Genomic DNA, 24571 nt, shown 5'->3' with positions numbered 1-24571 from the left:
YTGCTAGTAAACTTCTGTTCAAGAAAAGACCCATTCTAATTGTTAGAAAGCTTCCTTTAATTTCCACTCTAACTGTATTTCAAGCCACTGTTTATTCCTTTCTACTTGTGCCAGCATTGTCCTTTAGCCATGCTCTCTCCTGGCTGTTTACCAGCTTGCTACATTCATCAAAYGCACTCAGGCCCTCTCAGGCTCCATTTGGCTGAACCAGGACAGCTGTCTCATAATGCTGTTTGCAGCTCTCTCTCTGCAGTTTTGAATTCATCTTTCTTGAAGATGGATAAGCAGATCTGCAGATGTCTRMAGACTTCTAGATCTTACTGACTCAGTAATTTCAACAGCACCATGTGAAGAGGTCTTATTGGACAGTGTTGAAAAAAGGAGAGAGGAGAAAGGGACAGGTGTTCATCTCACCTAAAGCAACCATGTTCAGACATTTTGAACCAGTTTCAAGAAAAAAAAAAAAAAACCCTTGATTATCATTTCATATTTTTAACTCACCGATCTTTGTGTAAGATGTAGGCTGCTAAAAAAAAAGAGAAAATGCCTAAAACACATTCACTGTCAGCTGATCTGGGAGAATCTAGGAAGATGGAACGTATGTAAGCTTTGACATTTTCTTACACTATCTGTAAAGACATGCTCAAATAACTGAATAGTTAGTTTATTWAAATAATTTACACATCTTGATTCTGGAGCCACATTGGTATATCTTTCCTATAAAAGAAAAAAGCCAAAACAGACAAGTCATCTTTACAAGTCTTGGATTCTTCAGGCACTCAGTTTTTGTGGGTGAAAGCCTGTGCCTCTCACGTCACCCTACCAGTGTGAGCCTGCCCTGCTGACTTAGTGGACAGGCTCTGGCCAAATACAGCTTTATCTAGAGTAGCTTTCCTTTTAAGAACACTTGGATTCAGCCTCATTTACATAGTTCAGGTGATGAATCAAAGATATACTATTCTTAGAAGAACTGGTTTTAGCCAGCAAATAACTCAGCTGGAGTGAGAGATTCTTAGGGAGTCAGGCAGAAAAGCCCACAACCTTTTATGTGTACTGCTCATATCAATGATCTACAGAGCTCAGGAGTGTAGGAAGCCAGCTGGGCACACAAGAGGGACAAAAGTCTCACTCATTTCTCATAGTGATGGTTTGCRAGTTTAATCTTCTCAGACAAAGCAGGCTCTGGTCTGAGACTGTGGAAGACGAGGGTTATTATATTCAAACAGGTTTTGTCCTGCTTTGGGGAAATAAAGARAAGATTTCTGAGAAAAGAAACCTAGAAAATCTGACTTTGAAGAACATTCCTTGGTAGACAAACTAAAGCATTAGAGAGCAATGATGCACAGTCTGCACCAAGAGCAGAGCTGGTGCCTCCAAGCAGCTGGTGCTGCTTTGGTAACTCATAAGAAAAAGATTAAAGTTAATGGCAGATATAAGGAGAGCAGACAAAATATAGAGGAAAGAACCTGTAAATACAACATACTAAGACCCAGAACGTTTGCCTGCTCTCATATGAGAGTTAGCCTGTGGGGGAAAAATATGCACATGTAGCCCATTGTTCATTTGGAAACAGAACTAAAAACTGTTTTCTTCACTGATGTTTACTTCAGACATGAGGAAACCTGAGAGGATGAATCTGCTATAAATGGCCCAGTAACATTCCAGAAGCTTATGCTCCATAACACCCACAGTTCCCACAGCACCAGTAACAGAGTTCTGGCTTTCTGCAATCCAATTATTTATCAAAGCAGCACCTAACACACCTGACTGATGGTATGCAAAACAACACTTCTTACTATTTTTTCCAGGCCTTTTACTGAGCCTTTCACTTCTTCAAGCCCAAACTAACTGTGAAATGTGKAACCATCTGCCAGGATCATTAAAAGATTTAGCTTGCTATGACAAAAACRAGTAAGAGCCAAGTTTATAAACTGAATTCAGATACAAATCCGGGGTTGTCTTGTTCACCTGTGTTTCAGAGGCCTCCTGGGAYGATTGAGAGGAGAAAAGCATCTCTGACACAATACCTGGAGGCTTTACTATGTGCAGCATGCATGCTGCATCACCATGCTATGTCCTGATACCTGRTGAGGCAAACAGTGACAATTTTTGAGGCAATTTTGACACCAATTCTACTGATGTGGCTTTTGGTCTTCTCCAACGCTGGCATAGCGGGTAGGAGACAGAGAGACTCCTTGGATACCCTTTGTGATGTTCATGCCYCACGTGGAACCTGGAGCTCTGGGCACAGCTGGGGAGGCTGCAGACAGTGCCATGGCTCAGGAGCCCAGTTACAGTGGTGGAATTCAGCMTGCTGCCCGGACAACCAGGGTGTTCTTTGATATTCCTGCTTGTCTGCTTGCTGCTGTGTATCCCTTGCAAGGCTCACAGGTAATTGTTATAGTTTAGCTCTTTATTTTCTGCAAAAAGTGCTGGTGACTTTTCTTAGTCAAAACAGAAGAATTCAGAAGTTAACTCAGTACAAACACAACATGAATTAAATGATCTCGGAAAAAGATTTCTCAACAGGAAAGCTTTATCCATCAATTACCTACTTTATGTAAAACTGTCACTCATTTCTCATAATCCTGCCACAAAGGAGAAATTTTATTTTAAACACCCTGCTTGTATGACTGTCATCATTACYACAAATAGCAACAGCTATACTATTAAATTGCCAAAGAGAATTTTTTACCAAATACAAAAGGCACCTGTGAGCTGACAGGCAGCAGATGGGTACACAGCTTATGGAATACCTGGCAGCAAGGGGAACARCTTTCAGGGATTGTCTTCTTCACTTGCTTCTGCTTTATTCATTTTTATATGCAAGGCTGAGCCTATTGTTTGCCCTGTTGATACTGTTATTTCCATAGCTTATGCTGAAAAAGCTTTTTTTTCCTTTAACTTCTTTTTACTCCTAATATATTCCACATTCTACAACATGTTGCAGCCAACTCTCACCCTATTATCACAACGTGCCTGCATCACCTGTTCTTTTTAAGCTTCTGGCTCCAGCAGACATCGTATTTATATGAGAAGGCTATTTTCAAGACCCAGTTGAACAAGAGGGCAAATGAAGACCACCATCATTTCATAAGAGCATTTTAAAATAACCTCATAACTTTCACAGGGCTCAGATGCATTTTTGGGAACACTTTGATCCTGCAGGAGTTGGAACTGCAGCACATTGTGCTATTAAGCAGCAGGAATGAATCCTGTCTTTGCATTTTATAAACATGGAAAGTGTATGTATCTTCCTTCAAGATTTACATCACASAGTTCATGACTTTAGAAGCCTCACATCAGCCTCACTAAAGATGAACTCCTTGTAGCCATGACTGCTGATTGAGAGCTAATACTCAATTCACCTCAGTCCTCATGATGGAGGKTTGTCATCTGAAGCACCAGCACGTCTTATGGTCTTGGCAGAAAACAGTGAGCTAAGTATTCCTTCAGCTAAGTATTCAGCTTCAGCTCTGATTTTGAGCTCTGTGAGCATTAGCAAACCTCCATTCTGCTGCTTTTAATTCCTCATTCTGCCAGTGGGTGTGGGTGTAATGCAAACCTACTGCCTCTGCCATAAAAAAATCACCCAGGATTAAYCTGTCAGGTGAGATGCATCTGCGASATGCTGTGGGCCTTACTCTYGCAGCGAGTTCAGCAGGTTRGCTCACCTTCTTGCTTCYTGTGCTATAAATAAAGAATAACTGAAGTGTATTCACAATGACTAYGGGGTGGCTGCTACCGGGTTTACACAGTGTAACACTTTCTGAGGTGTGGAACTGATCCTTAACACCTTTCATGATGAGAATACTCTCTGCAATCTCGTTCTGTTTCAGGGAACTCAAGATGTTTACTCAAAGAAGAACTTTGACTAGATGCAAGAGAAAGTATACTTGAAGGGTTCTGCCTCTTCTGGATACTCAYATTGAGATTCTATGAAGCCTACAATACCAGTTTTATTCATTTTTTGTTTTCCTTCTTCCTCCATATATTCTTAATTTTCTGAGAGGGACTGGAGTGACAGTTACACTTTCTTTTGTGCTGAATTACAGCAACCATTTTTAATTTCTCCCTATAAGGTCAAAAAAATATAYAGGGAGTGCAGAGTCTATTAAGATGTTTGAAATAGATATTGAACCTTTCCCGCTTCACTKGAGTTCTATGTTCTTCAAAGTCAGCTAGAAGGGATTTCAACATGGTTAGAAATGTGTATTTCTAAAATAACTGTACCTTAGGAAAACTTCCAAGTCCTGACAGTTCTGAAATGCTGTATTTAGTGATGCACAAAATAATAAGGGGTCTGATCTAACCCCAAAGYTAAACTGAACCATTTTAAAGGAGTTTTCCATGGCTTTTCTAACTCTTTTCCCCTGACCCCATACACATCTGGTTCTAGTTGGCACCAAAAGACAGATGTATTTAAATGTCATGACAAAGGCTAATCTTGTATTTCTGCCTTGTTGGGAGACAGGAAGTACTAGAAATCTCATAAGATCCTCCTTGTATATCTGGCCACTTTTTACATAGTCAAGTGATTTACGTAGGTCAGAGGAGAATTCAAATTTTTGTGTCAGCTGTACTGACCCTCTCAACCTCCAGAGGCTCATTCATCACTAGGTACAGTTTAATAAAAGACATTGGAAAAGCTGTTCAGTCCTGACTCTATGGCTTCAGCCAGCCATGAAGGTCTTGATCTTTTGTATCTTTGCTCTTTCCGCCAGGAAAATCCAAGAAATGAAATGGTATTTAAGAACACTTTTAGRCAGGGAAACAAGACAGGAAAAGAAGTAGTGCATTATTCAAGATGGTAGAGAAAGAAATTAAAATMGATTTAAATCCTGTGATTCCACACTAATCTTTACACTTCCTTTAAGAGTCAAACTTGTTACCTGGGTAGATCTGAGTAAAGGTAACAAAATTAACGTGGACCCTGGGACTACTAAATACTTTGCAGTATTTACTACAATTCCTCAATAGAAAACTCCATAAAGTGCATTTTCCATAAATGGCCTGTTTTTTGTTTGCAGTAGTGACAAAGCCCCTTGAATGTTTCTGAAGAGCTGGACTGCAAGTGYTTAAGATTCCATGAAAACCAATTGGAATGAGTCGCTGAAGTAACTTTCAGAGTGACAGATGGTTTCCAAGTGACTTAAACACTTTTGAACATTCAACCCCTGAGCCACTTCTACAATGACAWGGCAAGGTGATGCATATGCACTTAGTGTGTTCTTTCATAAGAGGAAATCTGATACCAAAGCTTGCCTGTGGCTACAAGGAAAGGCTCACAGTGAATTCAGAATCTGAAGCTCCCTGCACACATTGTCATGCTCAGAGCATGCTTCTCTTTATGRCCTCACCATATGCACAGGAAAAGGCATGCCTACCAGTGATGGGATGCCGGTGTTTCACAAGTCTTATCTTCTCAGCAGGTTCTGCTGRCATCCTTGGGGCAGAACAGAACTCACAGCATGTATAGGTGCTAGTGGAAGAACATGTTAATATTTAAAGTAGGCAAAAACCAATCTGTGAAGAATATGTTCGTTTACCTTTCTGATCTTCTTTTTTTCCTTCCGATGCTGATGCTTTCTCTGATAAAGTGCCATTATTTCCACTAGCTTTTACCCCATTTTCTTCCTGTATGGTTTCTTCACCAATGGCTACAGTGTGTCCATTTGAAGTTTCAAAATTTACTGTTACATCACCATCTACAATGAAAATTAAAACGTTATTGTCTGGTTTAACCACTTACTTAGCACCTACTTACAACACACAGCATCCCTCTGCTTTCAGGTTTCTGTGGAAGAAAAGCAGAAAGACTTACTGAAAAGTGAAACATCAGGCTGCAGATCTGCTCTGGAAAACAACTCTATAAAGAAACTCTACAGGCTGTCACATTCTTTGGGTGGGCATCTTTGTGGTAGTGGGCTTGGAAGTCCACTGTTTGTTTCCAGCTTCGTGTCGGTTCATCAGCATCCTGTTCCCTTAGCCCTGCATCTCAGTTTACACAGCAAGGAAATGTGTGCATGGACCACAACAAAGCTGCAACATATTCCAACATATCCCAAAAATGGACAAAGGAGCAGAGTTGCAGGACCACTGTGGTGCACTCCCAGTAGGTAAATCAGCCAGGAATTCAGATAGTTCTTTAGAATGTATGTGCCCACTTAATTAATAAAAATAGGTCACAAAGACATTATCAAGTCTTAAGAACCAAGGTGAAGTCTTCCTGTATCACTTATCATACCATTATTAAATTCTGCAAGTCAAATTCTTTCACAGCTCTGATGACACTTTACTTACTCACCCAGACTATCTCTGCTTAAAAGGGGTTTTTTAATCCTGAAAAAAAAAAACTTCTTTCTCTTCCCTATTTATCTCTATAGTCCTGAAAAGTGCTACTCTTTCTGTGCTTACAGCTTTCTCTGTTCTAGGCATTTTAAAATTGATTCTGATTTTCATCTCTGGTAATTTCTTTTTGCAGGATTGTCTAGCTGTCAATCCAAAAAATAAGCAAATCTACATGGAATCTCTTCTGATTTCTCCCATCAATTCTTCACTAACTGTGGCAAYTCCACTTCTCTTCCTTGCTGTGTGTTATCAGACCTGGATGTTTGGTGTTTCCCTTATTTCACCACAATTATGCAGTCTCTGTCTGACCATCTCGGGTGCTCCCACTGAGCTGACTGATTCATTGTCTTCCACACACTGACATGAACTCAATTTATAAAAAAGGAGCTTTGCCTTCCTCACCTTGTCTAGTTTGCTACAGCTGACACTTCCACTTACCTTCCTGCAACAGTTTCTTCAGCTTCCCTCTTCCAAGAGTTCTTAAATCCAGTCTCCTCTCCACCTCCACACGTGACACTGACGCCTCTTATTCATGTCTTGCTTCTACAAACACCTCCTGCCTCCAAGTGGCACTTGCCCCTTTCCACTTCATTCYTCTTCACCCCATGTGAAACACTGTCACTTCTTCACATTTCTTACCTCTCACATTTCAAGACTCTGTGTAATTTCCTCTTTTAGTTTTCACCTCCATAGTCATTTCTTCTAGCTACCTTCACACTCCTTAACTGTCTTTCCTACCTCTCCATTTTTAGCGCCTTCAAACCAATCCTATATTCTTCCAAAATGCCCTTAAACATTTCAATTTTCATCAAACATGAAGCACAGTGTGATGAAGATAACTCAGACCAGACTCATATGGGAGGAAGAAGAGAAAATTGTTCATCTGCTGTAAGAAATCCAGAGTCCCATCCCCTTTTAAGGATGGAAGAGAGGGTCAAAGGCACTGATGACCAAAGTATTCATGCTTTTATCACAAATGACAGTATTTATGTTCAGATTATAGCCAACCTGAGAAATTAACATATTTCATTAGCTGTCCCAACTGTAAAATGCAGTTTACAGACTTCAAAGGACAAGGTCACACAGGTCCCCAGTACWGCACGTGGCAAAACCCACAACAAATTCACAGATGGACAAACTGAGGTATGGAGAGGTTATATGTCTTGTTTTAAGACAAAGACAGTGGCAGAGACAAGTGCAGAAGCCAGCTATGCCAAATGTCATAGTCTGATAATTAGCCAAGCTCTGTACAGACAAGGGATGCCACRCACCAACAAACAAGCCCTTTGCTTTTAAATATCTCTGTGTATGATACAACCATACACACTGATACTTTCCTGATTTTTCAGATCAGAGAGAAAACCACAATTTCCAGGAGATTATTTTTTGAAAACGTGGAGTTCTTAAGACTCCTCAATAAAATGACAAATGGTTTGATTTTAAGCTGCAGAAAATTATTTTACTCACTTGACTTTAATTTGCTTTAGATTTATAGAAGATTATTAGAGAGAATACCACTGGAAACATAATCAGATGTACCACAGAGGTATTAACCTTGGCTTACTCATGCTTTTCCAAATGCAAATTCTGGCTAATGCCACTTATTAAACCTCATAGCATTTTGAAACAAGTGATTTCTTCCCCCCAGTTTTATGCTGGTGCCATCTGTGATCATGGCCTGTGTGATAGTGTAGGATYCATATGATCCCAGCACTGGTACTTTTTGATACCTGAAATGGATTCTATTAATTTTTTTGGGTTCCAAAGCCCCTAATTTTTCAGCCAAAATTTCTCATTTTATACTCTAGCAGCTTTAGACAGCAAACCTTGACTCAAAAATAGATTTATCACTAATTCAGGAAAATTCTGCCAAACAATAGGTAGGAATCACCAAAGTCAAATAATTTACAGGGAGCATTAAAATACTTCAGGATATGACCAGAAGTCAGCTGGGGCTCCTACAGCAGAGGCAGCTACAGAGCACAAATCTCTTGACTCAACTTTACTGTCAGCTGGCCCAAATTACCTCTCACACTTCTCAGTTTGTCTGCTCACACCTATTTATACTACATGGAAACAGTGCAACAGTGGCTTTATCATACATGTTTAGTGCTTAGTAGCTAAATTCTAGTTAATGTGTTATCACCTTGCTCAGGCATTTCCTTCAGCACTCCCCGTCTTATCAGCTCCTCTCTGCTTTGTCTTGTCGAAATCTTCCTTTCCAACACTAAAGAAAAAGCACAGTTAAGAATAGATTTATTCTCATACTGCTGATGCTTATGAAAAAATGGGTAGAGAAYGAGTTTTATTTCATAGAAAGAGAAATCTTGTTTCCTCTGATTCTGCTGCAGAAGTGGTATGGGTTTTTGTGGACAGTGTCTGAAAATATTGTCCCACATTTTCAGGCACAGAAAGTGGGGACTCCTATGATCCAATATCTGCAGCTGAGAAAGTCTCCTTGAGGCTTCTTTTATGGTCAGTGGGAAAAGGTACTTTCAGAGTGAAATTGAACTCATCCTAGCATAGACATTTAACATGTAAAAGCAACTCTTTCCCACTAACTAGACTGACTAGCTCAGCTGAAAATACCTTGATCTCTTTGTACGAGTTCTGAGTAGGAAGAGACAAATCCTGCTCAGAGCAAGAAACTCACGAGTAGCCTTTGTAACATGCAAATTATTCCAAGGGAAAAAAAACACCAAACAAACAACAACAAAAGCAACCTTTAACAGAAGTCAGAAAGTTGTGTTCTAAAAGGAAATAACATCCTTATCAATCGATGCTGGGTGGCTTTCATGGAAAAAAATGCAGCATCCTGTTTTTAGGTGAAAAAAAGAAGCATGCACAAAACCCCCAAGACAGTGACATGAAGCATTCTAACTAYTATGTTTATTTCCCATGGAAAAAATGCTGATTAGTTTTATAGGGACAAGAATTTACAGATGTCAAAATAGAATAGATCCACACTGCCTCCCATCCCCAAACCAATGCAGTSATCTGGGAGATTATTGTAGTGATCCATGGGACCATGGTGCATCGTCCACAAAATGTGAGCATCACTTGTAAAATCCCATCTCTGCTGTTAGGAAAAGGTAGCTTCCCATCCTGATTCTGTTTACATGCAGACATTAAAATCCATGTGATGTTTGGATCTCAAGCTGAGGGCATGTGGTAAAGTTTCAGTTGTGCTGGACTTCATCCTATTAATGCCTTGGGATAGGGCTATTTGTCTCATGAACTAATTCCAGCAYTCTCTAGGGTCAGTCTAATTGCTGTGTGCAGATTGATAATACCTCTTGCAGTGTTTAATCTCGCTTGTGCCAGCCCAGTTGGAGTGAATCAGCCATACAGTGGAGTGACAGGCTCTTGTGAAGGCACCAAGAGAGGCAGGTTGGCTCTAATGAGGAATCTGCCTTTCATGGATAGCAAAACATCTTTGCCAGCAGCAGGCGTCCTCCATCAGGGAAGGGGATGGTTGAACAGAATCACAGAATTTGGGTTTCAGCTGGAAGGGACCTTAAATCGTCTCATTYYAACAMCTCTGCCATGGGCAGGGACACCTTCCACTAGCCCAGGTTGCTCAAAGATCCATCCAACCTGGTCTTGAAAGCCTATAGGGATGGGGCATCTGCAGCAACTCTGGGCAACCTGTTCAGTGCCTCACCACCCTCACAGGAAAGAATTTCTTCCTAACATCTAAYCTAAACCTGCCCTCTCTTAGTTTAAAGCCATTCCCCCTTGTTCTATCATTACATGCTCTTGTAGAAAGTCCCTCAGATTCTGCATGTCCCAAATTTACAGTACCAGGTTTATTTCTTGCACTGCAAARTGCAGGGATTCAGCAACTGCTCAACATAGGATGCAGTTCCCCATCAAAATAGCACCAACTCCTGGCCAAAGAGCTGGAGGCAGTAAACATTTTGAGCAGTCCAGTTCAAGCTACTCATGCCTGTGAGATCAAGAGCTCAGAAAYGCAAACAGTACTGGCTCAAGAACATATAAACTCACATTAGGTCTGTGTCTATATACTCAGGTCCTTTGTGGGATTTGTCCATTAWAGGTCAAACCCCTGYGGCWYTCAAATCACATCTGACAATACAAARGAGCCCATGAGTGTGGCTGCAGACCCTCAATATCAGCCAGTCTCCTAGGGGAAAGTGTGGGAGCCTGAACTCTGATCAGGTTAGACTGCCTTGGGTCCCACACCTAAATTACTCTCAAGCTCTTCCAGTTTCTCCCCATTATTTTCTAAAATTTGTGCCTTGCAGCTGTGTGTCACACATTGACACAGGAGCACACCCCAGCGCTGCCGAGCTTTTCATGTAGGGGAACACTCAGTCCTGCAGAGACTTTTTTAAAAAGAGATGGGGGGGGTCATGAAGATAAAGAATATGTGGGCAGGCAGGGATGGAGTGTCTTGGTCTTTCTGGAGAGCAGGTGCATTCAAGCAAAATCTCCTCTGACACAACCCTGAAGGATGAACACTTCGTACATGCACTTTATACTTGTTGCTGGCAATACAAATATTATTTTATTATTATTTCACCATTATAAATATTATTTAATTCCCACTCTTGTCTCTCTCTGCTTCCTTTTTACATCTATTTTCTTGGGGACAGTGAAATGAGATGATCTCTCATATATCTGTGGGACAATCCAATGCCACTTGAAAACAATAATGCTTTTTCCATCAAGCTTAAGAACATTCAATCAGACCTCTCCCCRTCAATGTCTCTCTCTAGTTTTCAGGATGATATATTTTCTTCAGTTCTACAACATTGAATTAACAACTGTATTGAATTAATTATCACAGAAAATGCCAGTTGTCACAAACCCCTTACACTTCTACTAAAAAACCTCAAAGCACTTTATAMATTACACAGGTTTTATAACATCCCTGAGACATAACTATCTCAATTTCACAGATTAGAAAATTTGTGAACAGATAAGAAGCTTAAGCCCCAGTCCTCCATCTTCTAAAATGCTAGCCRTGAGTGGTGTTTTTATTTAAACTGATTAAGCTCAATTAATTCAGCTTGAAAAGATAATTTATTTTAAATATTATTTGGCCCATTAAAAAAATCAAGCTAGTATTCACTACTAGTATCATAATTTTAATTCCTAAAAAGACAGAATCTTAATTTAAATTGGAGTGGCAAAATAATGTCCACTTGTATAAGAGGAATGAGTAGTCTGTCAAGTTAAAGCCAAGTATATCAACAAGTAGCCTGCTATTTAGTCAGTGTGGACTCATCATTATAATTTATAGTTTATTATATATATATGTGAATATATATATGTATCAACATGTCTATCATATATATTATATTTAGATATATATATATATAAAAGTGTGAATATATATAACATTTCAACATCAACATACTGTTTACAACTTTAGGCAACAGTAAAATGGAAAGAACAATTTCTCCATCTGTGCACATRTATGTGTTGAGATTGATCACAAAGAGCTCAGTCCTGACTGTGAGGGTAACTGGTTTTCAGCCCTTGCCTGCTGAAGAAGGCTGAGGTGAGGCAGGCAGCCTCCTGTCCCCTGCTCCAGAASAATCAGAAAATCCCATGTCAAAATCCTTCCCCCTACTGCAGTGAACAACAGAGCTTGCCCTGACTTCAGGTGTTACCATCAGAAAGGATGTGAGTTTACTGTAATGTAAGTAAGTGTAATTTACTTTACTAAAGTAAATCTTACTCACCTTCACAAACATTTGCTTTTTGCCCAGTGCAAATAATAGTGACACTAATGATAGAAACCGTTTACCTCAAAAAGCAGTTTCTCYCTCTCCTTCCCATCCCCTCAAAAGRGACTGYTTAGTGATGCTCAGCACCTACAAACCTCAGGCAGTCTGAAAACCCCTTCTCTGACTCGGAGAGTGCTGTGAGATTCTGGATATTCTCCAGTACTTCGTTTTGTTCTAAGAGAAGCTTGAGAGAACTCCAATTATTAATTTTTCTCTGACCTAGTAAGAGCTAAAATTGCCTTCTGGTTCCTCTCTGCATATACTTTTGCAGTGAAGCTTTGAAGTGGCATCTACTTTGTGCCAAGACACAAACTGCTGCCTTTTYCTCCACAGAAAAACATTGCAGAGAGAAACCCTTGAGATGATGMCATTTTCTGTTTGTTTTCATTTGATTTTGAAAGCCCTCCAGGCAAAAAGCATACAGCCAGTGACCAAAGAACAGACTTTCTGCGATAGRGCGTGGAAAATATGTCACTAAAGGAAAAAATTCCAGCCGTCGTTCCCACATCGGCACAGATACTAACATTTAACATCTAAACATCCACCCTTTTTTATGTTTGTGGTATTTGCTGTTTATGAACATCTTCCAGTTGCTCCTAAGACAAAAAGCACTCCATGGCACATGTCCTGGCAAGGCTGTAGGAAGAACCTGTTTCAAAAAGACTCTCGAAAACCCAGAGAAAGCAGCGAGAGTTCCTTCCAACAGCCCACATGCTGTCTTAGAAGAAACCCTTTCTTCAGCTGCATAAGGAATTATCACCTTGCAGCCTGCTAAGAGGACAGGCAACAAAAGAGGATCATCGGGCTCTCTCCCATGGTCCCAGGCCAGGAAATGAACTTCCTGCATGTAAGAGGTACACACACACACAGCCCCAACTTGGTAATGTAAATACATCTCTGATTGAGTAGGGTGAGGAAGAGGATATCCTGCAGGATTTTTATTTTGAGTGGATGTCTTCCCATTTCCCTCTCAAGTCAGATAAGCAAGTTTCTTCTGCCGTGTCAGTGAGCATGCGACATGTAAATGTGTCTTCTCAGTYTCCATTGCTCCCGGGTCTATTTCCTCAACAAATAMAGGGAAYAYTATTTTTAYTCATCCRTGAAATTACCATCTAAGGCAGGACRAATGCAATTCAAGTTACTTCTCCATTCAAACTCCAGCTTCACATGAAGCACATACACAAACCTAAGTGATCCCTTCCACAGTTTAAAAGCAAATGAGCATTTTGAGAGTCCACAACACCATAAACAAGACCAGCAAACTAAATAGAAGTGAGTATCTAAGGGGGAACTTTTGAGTACATTGACCTTAATTCCTCTGTGCTTCTTTTCCTCCTTTTTAAAAAGAAATATGAACACATGCTTTGYCTAGGTTATGCCTCTGATGTGTCATGCTTCTAAGATGCCTGGATTCAGGCCCTCAAAAGATAGTACAACATAATAAATACTATATTTAACATGAATTTACCAGATATTCATATTTAAAAGCAATTGGAAAATGATACATGCATTATTATTTAATGGCATAAAATTTGACACATGCTAATAGGTTGYGGAAATTTAGGGAATCTCTGTATGCACAGAGAATGGTCATTACTCTGAAGAACTAAATATTCAGATCACATACCTGTCCAGAAGAAGCTGTAGAACATTCAGGAGTCGTTAACTAGAAACAAACTTGCTTTTTTAGCAATATGATAAAAATACTAGGAAAGCTGAAGAAAAAGGGAAGCAATGAAGGGGATAAAACTGAGGGGATTTTTTTTCAATGCAGTAGTAGAAGAAATTGTAGGGGGTTTGTTGCAGGGTATGTGGGCAAATTATTAAAAAAAAGGAAAAGGAGAGACAGAAGGATTTGAAGATCTCAGAAATGTGTTCAGAACTTCAGCTGGMATCTGGAGTGATGAAGACACCTGAGAAAATGGCTTCTTTTTGCCTTTTAAATAAAGTTTGTTTCAGAAGTTTCACTGTCAAACCATAGAGCTTCTTGCTCTAACTGCTAGGGRTTGGTATGGGTTTAAAATGTCAAGCACTGTATTCCTAAGGGTTCAGGAGAACCTACTGAAAACACTTTAGGAGACTAAGGTTGGTTTTATTGCCTACAGCCTTGGAAGACAATAGAGAGAGGGCTTGCACAGTGGCAGTGAATCTAAAGAGCTCACAGAAGATCACTGGACTCTAATTAGACTCAAGTTTAGGAAACCACAACATCAATGTTAGAATCCCAAAGCAGAAGTTTGGGAATTTTGTAGAGAAAGTTTGGCTAGAGCAGTGACACAAAGAMACACATACATACAGGGTGGCATTTGGTTTCCTAAACATGGATGTCTACAGCCATGTCAGGTGCCTCAGGTTTTTGGAGATGTCTGCACAGGGATGACAAATACGATATCAAACCTTCTATGAGAGTAGCCAGGACAACCCATCTCAGGTGGCCCCAAACAACTGTGTTTGGTTAACTAAATCCCAGCTTTCAACACCCCTCTTTTTCAGACAGAACATAATTCAATCACAGCATTTTATTTCCGACCACCCTTCCAGCCCTGTCAGAAGGGAGGTGAAGGGGCAGAGCAGCCTCTGTGAAGGCAGCGGGTTCAGAGCTGATCCTTGTTCTTCTGCTGGGCATGGCCACATCCGCTTCTCCCCCAAACTTCTGTCCCCATGAAGGCATAGTTTGCTTCATAATCCAAGTCACTGACTATCAGGAGGTCACAGAGATTTTCCAATATATTTGAGGATAGRTATAGTAAACAAATCAGCTGCATATTTTTGGTGAGAGCTTCAACACAAGCTGAACAAGGTTAGGTTTTTCTTTGCCAAGAACCAAACTGTTTTTCTATATGTCCAATACCGTGCTYAAATAATCCCTGCCATCTAACATGTTCAAACAGTTTTTCAAATATTACCCTGAAAAACCACSACAGTGTTTCCTATTTACCACCAAAGGGCCACAGACATACCTGCTGATGTTTCTCTGAATTTGTCACTGGTCTTCTTCTTCCGCCATTTCCAAGGTTTAAAGATTTTGCCAATGTTGGAGAGTTTGCCCTTCCTCTTGAAGGGGGGAGTTTGTGATCCTGGGGCTGGTCCATCTGAGTTAGCAATTGAAGCCTTGTCCAAACCATCCACTGTATAAAGAAAAGAAGTAAAAATAACTAAAGGATGGCAAACAACAACAGCTAAACTCCCCCGCTGTCAGATTGCAACAGGCTGTCTGTGCATCCATTTGGGATTCTTTCCTGTTTCAGAAGGCAGTCAAAGGGCCATCTGATCTCAGCCCAGGCTCACTAGCCAGTCCCCACCCCAKCTTGCCCTTCTCAGCAGCTCAACAGCAGCTGTCCAGAACTTGCTTCTCATGATGGCTCATCTGGCACRTTTGCACAGCCTGGTGGTTTTCCATCACAGGAGAATTTCTTTCAACATATGTTTGGGTGACTTTTTCCCTATCCTTGGTAAAGTTGAATAACTAGCTATCATCACACAGAAAACAAAACCCTTGCACTGTGAAAACATACAACAATTTCTTTTGGGTAAAATTAATCCTTTCTTAAACAAACTCCAAAGATAACTGTTCTGGCAGTGGAATGGGAACAAGTCTGTTTGATATCCCTGGTAATCAGTCATTCACAGCACAGCCTGCCATGAGTCAGGCTTCTTATTAACAAAGCATATTTAACAATAAGCTTTTGAACTGGAGCCAAAATTTAAAGGAGGATTTATTTTCTGCAAAAGCATATTGAGTGATACAAAAGCCAATATTTAGCATCAATGGCTGTAACTTCAAGTTTTGTGAACCAAATTAAGACTCATCCTGCAACATAGCACACAGTTAAAATACCTGAAGTACGTACTATTATTTATTTCTATATAAGAATTAAAGTTTCTTAAARCCTTCCATTTGTAGTCCTGCAAACACTTCCAATGTGCTGAATTTTACTCGTAAGCAATGAGGTAACTGCAATTACTTAGAGACATAAAATTAATCATGGGCTTAACTGTTTGTGGCATACAGGATCTGTAATTGCTTTCATTCATCTAAACATTCTAATTATAACGAATTCAGAACTGAGTTGATGCCACTCTGAACAGAAGTAATGATAATCATAGATCATTAAATCAGAAATGCTATTCAAAGAAAGAAATATCAATGCCCCCATTTTACAGATGGAAAATATGAGGCACAGAATTTTTAAGTGCTTAATTTTATGTTTGTCAAATGGCTTCCTGAATCCTGGTCCTGTGTCCTAGCTGCCTAAACGATATATATTCAGCCACATAACATCCTGGTGCAATCTTATTATTCTGTTTCTCAGAGAAATGGCATTTAATGAGTCCTATATTTATCCTAGGCTTCAGATTGATCCAGGATGCTAAAAAAAAAAACAAACCAAAAAACTAAAAAACCAGAAACTTTTCTGTGAGAAAGCTGATGTAATGCAAACAGAGTCCAAGAAACTTTATTTCCAATGTTTTGAAATAAAGTACTGGKAAGAAAGATTCATTATGTAGCTTCATTGAAGTTAATGAAGTTAAAACTGCAGATAAATTGGTATGAAAATTAYAGCATTTAAATAAAAGATCTGTGCAAGTTATGCCATAAAATTCAATATATTCTGTACTGCCTGAGAGATAGAAAACTTTGCCAGGATAAATCACTGCTATGCAGATGCAATGAAGTTTAAAGCTTTTATTTGTTTGCTTTGGGTATTTTCTGGTCCATAACATGGAGATAATATGGAAGGCAGGCATGCAAATGGACTTTAAATGTAAAAAGCAAAAATTTTGGAAACTATTCAGCTGTATGTACCCCTTGCAAGAGTACAAAATCTCACCTGTGTGCCCCAGAGAACGAGGTGATTCTTACAGAGACTTAAAAATGAAGCAGCTTTGAAATGAAGCAGCTGCACCCCAACAGCCCCTGGGAAGCCAGGTGAGAGGTGGGGGATGAGAAGAGCACCAAAGGTAGAGAGCAGCTCTGCAGGAARAGAGGCAGAAGGAGCTCTGCAGGTGCCTTCCCTGAAATTAGGGATTGCACTTTTGTCCAGGCTTACGGGCACTGCCTGTGGAGTGCAGTCCCTCACRGAATACAGGAGCCCCTGATGGAAACTGTGCATCTAAGGGAGATTTACATTTCTTTGGAGGGTACTTACAAAGAAAAGAGTAAACATTGCAATTCCAGCTGACACAAGAAGGATGAAGGCCACAGCTTGCAGCCAGGGAGAGCCAGGTAAGAAGAAAGGAAAACACCACCAGGAGGTGGAKAGTGCAGCACGGGAACAGCTCCTGGGAGGTTTGGAAGGCTCAGCCAGGATCCTCCAAAGCTCCTTCCGGGCTGACCTCACCTACTGTCAGGAACAGTCCTGCTCTTAGTAACTTCCTGAGATGCCTCCCAGCTGAAATTCCCATGGTGCTAAGGGATGCAGAAACACATGGTTTCTCTGTGAAATCAGCACTGGTAAATCCAAGGGAAGTGGTGAAGAAAAGAGGCCAGGAACTCTTGGCTGTAGAGCTCTGTCCTGGGACAGGAGCCAGGCATTATCTCCCTGGCAGAAGCAGCCTATCAGCTCAGTGGAGTGACAGGCTACCCACCCCTGAGGCAGCAGGACAAAACCCACGTTCTTGTCCCCAGTGGCTCAAAAAGGCTGGGCTACAAGTGTGAAGAGCCTGCATCCTGRTGATAGGCAGCACGGTCTTAAAAACACTTGAACACTGATCTTTTCAAATCCCCCTGRGTCATGGAGTCCAATCTATTGCAGGAGACCACTTTCACAAAAGCCTCATCTACAGTTTTTCCTCCTGTGCCTACCACCAGAAATGGATGAAGATTAGTGCTCCAACAGCTCCCCACAGAGAAATACAGGTTTGCATCCATCCCTGTTCTGCTCGGTGCTGAAAATTTGTAACTCCAAAATAACATTATTCATCCTAGCTACAGARGTCTGTCTGCTTCAACTGAGCTAATACATGAAATTCATGGACAATAATTCTATTCAGGAAGATTGAAACTTTTGAAAACAGGTGTCAACATTAATTTCTTCTGACAATAAGAGACAAGAAGTTGATTTATCAAGTGAGTTCAACAAGTGTTCACAATTGGGAATTTACTAATTCATGAACATTGTACCAATTCCCTCATTTGAAACATGAGGAAAAGAAGGAATAAGCATAGCCAGATACCACAGACTGACTTTAGAAATAATCTAAGTAATGTGCCTTGGAAAACCAACTTATTTATATTCAAAAGCACATMTATTATGTGTAAACATATATATTCATAAGCTAGCACATTTTACCAATTAATAAACTATTTAGAAAAAAAACCCCACAATTTCAGCAATGACATTTCAGAGCATTTATGGGAAGTTCTTTACAAAAATTATTACTCCTCTTCTTTGAAAAACTCAGCAGGAAAGTGTTGTTTTAGTTACACACTATTTGCTTCATAGGTCATGTACTACTTAAGAATAAAGCAGTGTGGTTTTCCCCTCAGAGAACTTATTTACATTCTATTAATCATCATAAACATTATACATATTCACTAAGAGGAAAAGAACCATCCTAGCTTYCTGAGTTTAGAGGAGCTTGCTGACTTTTGTTACTTTTATTTGTACATGCAGTGTCTTGAAGKGCCRCCTTCTTCCCACCATCTTCAAAAAGCCCRTGAGTYAYTTCMCWGCTTTCAATGAAYATTATCATTAAGTTTGACAAGAGGWCTTTYGACTATTCTACCTGCATAGTTTACATTATCATATTCCAGTYCTTTGCCCTAGGTGAGGATTTTCCAGCTGCAGGATCAGCTGTGTACACAAGAAGGATGAGAAGCGGGTTTCTGAATCCTGCGCGTCGATGTCACGTGGCGATGAGATTTTGCTGCAAAAGGCCATCAAAGAGACTAACGGAGACACTGCAAAGCCAAATCGTGCCACAGGAGCTGTGAATTAAAGTCACAAAAAGRACAGCCTCTCCTCAAGCTTGTGGGCAGACAGAGGAGATTAGATCAGTCTGTGGATGACCCTGATTTTACTACAAGTGCTTAGAGATGGAAATGCCTGAAGATGTCTTATCCCAGGAAGGCTACTTGCAACAAGCAGCGCTGAACTCTGTAGCTGCTGAGGAAACACTTTACTGCTGTGAATGATCTCCAGTGATGTTGTGTGGCTGAAGCAGGCATGTGAAATCATCACAGTTTTCCCAGGGCATGGTACACTTCAGCACTAAGACGTCAGTGCTGGCACACACTAACTCTTTCTTCAGATAAGAGCTTACAACTAAATTTRTAAAAGCAAAATGCAACAAAAGAATGATCCAACAGATCATTTCAAGCAAGTCTAATGTCAATTCCTATGAAGTAAACAGCTGTGTTTCTGCTGGTTCCAGGCCTTTTGATCTGGAATGAAGCAAGACTATTTTTAAAAAACTCTGACTTAAAGAAATTAATTGTAAAAAAAAAAAGAGGACTATATTTATGTCATTAGATGTTCTGTATTTTTACTTCTGTATATTTTTCCTCTTGGCAGTGGAAGTGAAAAGCCAGTAGAAGAAGCTAACCTCTACTCTCCTCACCTTCCTACACAAGTGATCTAATCCTGCTGGAGCACTGGCATACTGGAGTACATATTTAATGGATTCTTCCTCACATCAGGGCTCTTAAGCACAAATGGTACCACCAGAGCATCAAGTTCTTCTTTCCCCACCATGCTGCTCCTTTCATGCTGCAATGCTTTCTCTCATCTGAAGGCTCACCCACCTGCACTGCAACTCTGCTCCTTGTCATATAGCAAGGTTAAGAGCGGCAAGACAAAGGAAAACTCCTCCTCCTATCACTGCACAACACAACCAAGAGGAGAAAAAGGCCCAGAATCAAGTGCTCCACTGATTTCAAGGCAATAAGGTAGCACTGGTGCCTAAAACTTTCACAAGCATAGGTTCTCTTGCAGTATTGCCATGGCATTACCACATCACTTTTAAAGCATGTGAGGAAAACCTTTTCATCCTGTCAGAATACAGGTGACCCAGGGTATTGTTACACGAGTGAATTGAGAAATGCAGCAGAAGATGTCTTGGCCCCAGTTCAAAATAACCTTATATGTGGATTTGGAAACAATTTCTGTGCTTATTAACTAYCAGTTAGCTAGTATAGTTATTTTTTCCTCTTCCTCTCGCTGCACCCTGTTGTCTTGCAGGGATATGCTGCAAAAGTCATCTTGGTTTATTGAGACCTCAAAACCTCTTCYGACAGCAATATGATTTTCCATACTGCCTTGCCACAGGGCACAGAGTTAGAAATTATGGTTTTTATGCCAGCAAAATGAACATGTTTTTGCAGCTGCCTACTATCCCCAATTAGCAGTAAGTCATCAACTTGCTATAGAGTATGCTTATTCCTCGAGCTTACTGGCAAACTTCATGACACTGCATGGTAAAAGGTTTGACASAGTCATTAAAAATCAGAAGTCATTCTGACACTAAAAATGTCATYTTCAATAAGTATCCTAAATGATCATCTTTCCTGACCAGAACCAGATGGAAAAATGGGTATTTTTCTTTCTCACATTTTTGTTTTGYGGTTTGGGGGTTGTTTTGGGGGATTTTTTGTTTGTTGTGGTTTGGTTTTGGTTGTTTTTTTGGGTTTTTGGGTTTTTTTTTAAATCTACTTGGAAGGGAAAAAAATGTGCAGCTAATCCCTGGTGGATAAACTGGCAAATGTGAGAGATACAATCTCCCTCCAGGCAGCACAACGAACTGGCATCTGCATGCTTTTGCCTTGCCATACATCTGGAGTTTAACTTGGGGRAAACTCTGCCATGAGCTAATTGACTTGATTGTGGTTTAATTAAATGAGAGGRAAAAGCTGAAGTCCAAATGTAGGCRGCAGAACRGCAGTTTCCATATGGAACCGCCAATATCGGCGAATGTTAATTGGACCCCCCGCAGGCAGTGACCTGACAGGCTGGGAGCAGCCACTGCCATGGGATGCTGCTGTCCTGAAACAGCCAGGGGGAATCCTCCTGGGATCACCACAGCAGGAATGGACAGACTGCCTGAATGCCTCCAGGTTTCTCCAAGGAGACACACACAAATGGCTTTGGGGTTGCTGGGGTCACACTTGGATCAGCAGTGCCAAAGGCCAGAAAGGGCTTCAAGACTGAACCCTGTGACTCCCACTGCTCCACAAGCAAAACGTTACCTTGCTGCAGAATAGCAAACACTGCAAGAAGGGAAAATTCAGCTCAAAAGGCCATGTTGTGTTCTGCCTGTGATGAGCCCCCACCCAAGCTCTGCAAGAAGCACGGGTACTGCTACACAGGTATTTCAAAGGAAAAGAGAGAAGCCTGTGTTTCCTTGAAAGTCATAGCGTGGATGTTCAGGGTTCCACATTCCAGAGCCACATGGCTCAGAGGGATGCTCAGCCACACTGTTCTCTTCTGCAGTGTGCAGAGAAGGAATATGACCAGAGTTATACACAGTGATGTATTTATTTTAGTTCTCACTTTYTTACCTGTACACCTGGGATTAACTGTCTGAGGGCCTGGAAAAGCTTATTTAGTTATCTGTGTCTAGTCTTGCAAGACACTGATCCCCAGTAAGCAAAGAGGGACCTGACCTTGGCTTCCTACTAATTTCACAAGGTTAATATAAAACAGGGTTAACTTTAGGGTTTGAGATGTGCTTGCTGCATCACTGGGGTAAAGCACAAAAAAGTGCTGCTTTTTTCTATTTTTTTTTCCTCCTGGTCACAATAATCACCTCAACTTAAGTCCTGTTGGCTGGTTTGTCAGGTGACAGGCTCTCACATTATTTACCAAAAAATTGTCTCTTGCCAGTGCATTCCAAATGCAGACAACACACTTGTAACATCCMGTTTCAGCATTACCTCACAATATAGTTATCACTCCCACTGCATTAATTCTACAAAAAAAACCAAAAACCTRAAGTGATGGTTTGTAGGGCACACTGTAGAGAGACTGGAAACACCACAGGGAGCACAGTGAGCCAGGGCTMCCCAGCCTCACCAAATTACACTTCCCATGCAGGAACCTGTGCAGAGCTCATCTGTTCCATCTACACTGGCATCTGCGCTGGGTGTGTTCTACAGAGCATTGAGCAGTTAGATCTCTACAATCACACCACCTCTCAACTGCTCCTTATGTCAAAACACATTAGAGATTCTCTTATGGGCTGAAAAAAAAAAAAAAAGGATGTGATCTGTGCTTGCAATATGCCCACAAATGTGTGTTTGTAAATKATTTACATTGTGGCAACACGCATTCCTTATTGAACAGCTATGCAGTTCTCCCTCCTCTTCAATAAAATGCTGAACTTCTATACTTCCAGCTTCCTAGAGGAGGACTAAGTAAATGCTCAGCCATCCTGTTATACAGGTTTGAAAGCAATCTGGCCAAAAATCTTCTTGCTATCTCCTCTCTGATCCTGGACACAGCTGGCTCCAACCAGAAGGAAACGGATGGTAGGTTTAATGTGGGCTGCTTATTCCTTTTTCCTCAACCCCAATACTTAAGCAAAAGGTAGCAAATGTAAAGTTTCCAGACAGTTACATTTTCCAGATATATGAAACATCTTATCAAAGGTCAAAGCAACTCCTCCACAAAAACACGAGGGAAAAAAATCCAGGCACAATAACAGAGATGTGGGAGGATTGAAAAAACAATAGCAGTGTACATAAAAGAGCAACCAAATCACTTTGAACAACTGAGCTGTTAATTGAAAATTAATGCTTCTTGTGTCTGAATATTAAGGGATAAATCTCCATGGAGTATACTCCTACGACAGTATATATTTCTATTGCCAGTTCAAATTTTTGTTTGGAACTTTTTTTCAAATTCTGCAATTTCACCTTAAAGTAAGCTGTATGTAGTCCTCTTATTAAATTCTGTGTTGATATTTTTAAAACATCAGACCTGAAAACCAGAACTGMAAAACTGGAAATACTTCCTTACTGACTTTTATTGGCATAGCCTTAATACAGGGGAGAAAAATAACTGTAATAAGTTTACAAAAAATATTTTTAGCTGCAGGCAAGTGGTAAATGTTCCCASCAGATATTGGCTGTAAGTGTGAAGATAAACTGCAGCAAGCACACGGACCCTCTCCTGTGTGGTGATAAACGGGAATTTAAAGAAACCATCTTTGCAGTAGTTAATACGTGTRTTATACTGATGATGAGATAAAGTTGGGTGAGGGATAAAGCTGGGGAAGCCTTTGGCCCTGGTTTCTGCTTCCCCAGCTAGCAGCAAGTTACTCTCCATCTGCCCCAAAGAGACCAGGAGCCCCTGGATGGCTGATCCTAACAGCAGCAGCACCAGCTGAGGCAAGGGAAGGTGGGGGAGGATCCCCAGTGCCAGCTCACTGACAGGACAGGTATGCCATGCCACTGCCCTGGCGACAAGTCCCATCCCTGGCATTCCCAGAAACCTGACAAGATGAGAAACAGAGTCCACATGAAACTGGGAAAAACAAACCTGAGGCATGCAAGGCAAAGGCAAAGCTCATTATTTGGTGTAAGCTCTGCCAAGCATCCCCTGTACCATCAGCCCGCTCACTCCTGGTTGGTGATCCGTGATGGTGACCTGTGCCCCTCTCAGGGGTCTGTCTGCCTTCAGAGAGTGAGCCAGCACTTCCTCAGATGGCCCCAGCTACTCGCTGTCCACTCTGAGTCAAAAACCCAGCAAAACAGCCAAAGCATGGCCAGAGTTACTCTGGGCTGTTTCGAGCTCCACAGCGAGCTTGAGGCTGTTACAGAGCTYGGCTGGCTGGTTCCTCATGAGGTGCAAATCACTCCAAATGAGAGCTTTCCTCTGCTAGCAACTCACCTCCCCTGCATCACTGGCTGAAGGACTCAGCTGCTGATCCCTCAGCCATCCCTCTGATACACTGCAAAGACAGAGGCATTTCCCTGCGGATCCCTGGCTGTGTCCCCGAAGCCATCACCCCTGCCAGGGGAGGCAGCACAGCTTTACAGAGATGCTGCCCAGAACTGGAGTGAAGGGGTGAGAAGCCTGGGATGAGAGGAAAGACTTGTGCCAGGAAGTGATCACCTGAGCTCACTGCCAGCAGTGCGAAGATGCTCTGACACCTTTGACATATCCAGTGCTGAAGCAATGACTGTCTGAAGTGCTGGCATCACTGTTTTCTTCTTCAGCATGAAAAAAGTGGGGAACACACAACTCATTCCAGACTACTGCCCTTGCTAAACACAATTCTGTACATATATTAGCCATTTTCCCCTTTATTACTACTATCTTTACCCAATCTTCCACAATTTTAATGTTTATTCATCTGAAAGCAGGTTTGGTTTTGTGGACTCCCATCCCAACGCTTCCCTGCTCTTAAGGGCTATGACAAGGAGCTCCTGATCTACAAATAACAGAACATTTGCATACCCCAAACCTTCAGAGCAATTTGATCAGCCATGTAATTAAATCCCTGGGACAGGACAGCCC

At 41.1% G+C, this 24571-nt stretch overlaps 1 protein-coding gene across 4 annotated transcripts in view; it reads right to left on the bottom strand.

The window, feature by feature from the left end:
• PHACTR2 (phosphatase and actin regulator 2) overlaps positions 1–24571 on the bottom strand; it is a 131200-nt gene that overhangs the window by 30382 nt on the left and 76247 nt on the right. For all 4 annotated transcript variants that reach the window (XM_057364831.1, XM_057364828.1, XM_057364829.1 and 1 more), the window contains exons 2-4: positions 15071–15238; positions 8498–8578; positions 5550–5708 (exon numbers count right to left, since the gene is read on the bottom strand). In XM_057364831.1, coding sequence (XP_057220814.1) covers positions 5550–5708; positions 8498–8578; positions 15071–15238 — 408 coding nt within the window. The remainder of the gene's footprint in view (positions 1–5549; positions 5709–8497; positions 8579–15070; positions 15239–24571) is intronic.

This window comes from Malurus melanocephalus, unplaced genomic scaffold (genome assembly GCF_030028575.1).
Source record: "Malurus melanocephalus ecotype Western Australia unplaced genomic scaffold, MMel_1.1 scaffold_43, whole genome shotgun sequence".
NCBI classification, from domain to species: domain Eukaryota; kingdom Metazoa; phylum Chordata; class Aves; order Passeriformes; family Maluridae; genus Malurus; species Malurus melanocephalus.
Note: the sequence above shows the minus strand (reverse complement) of the source record. Positions and strands in the feature narration are given on the sequence as shown.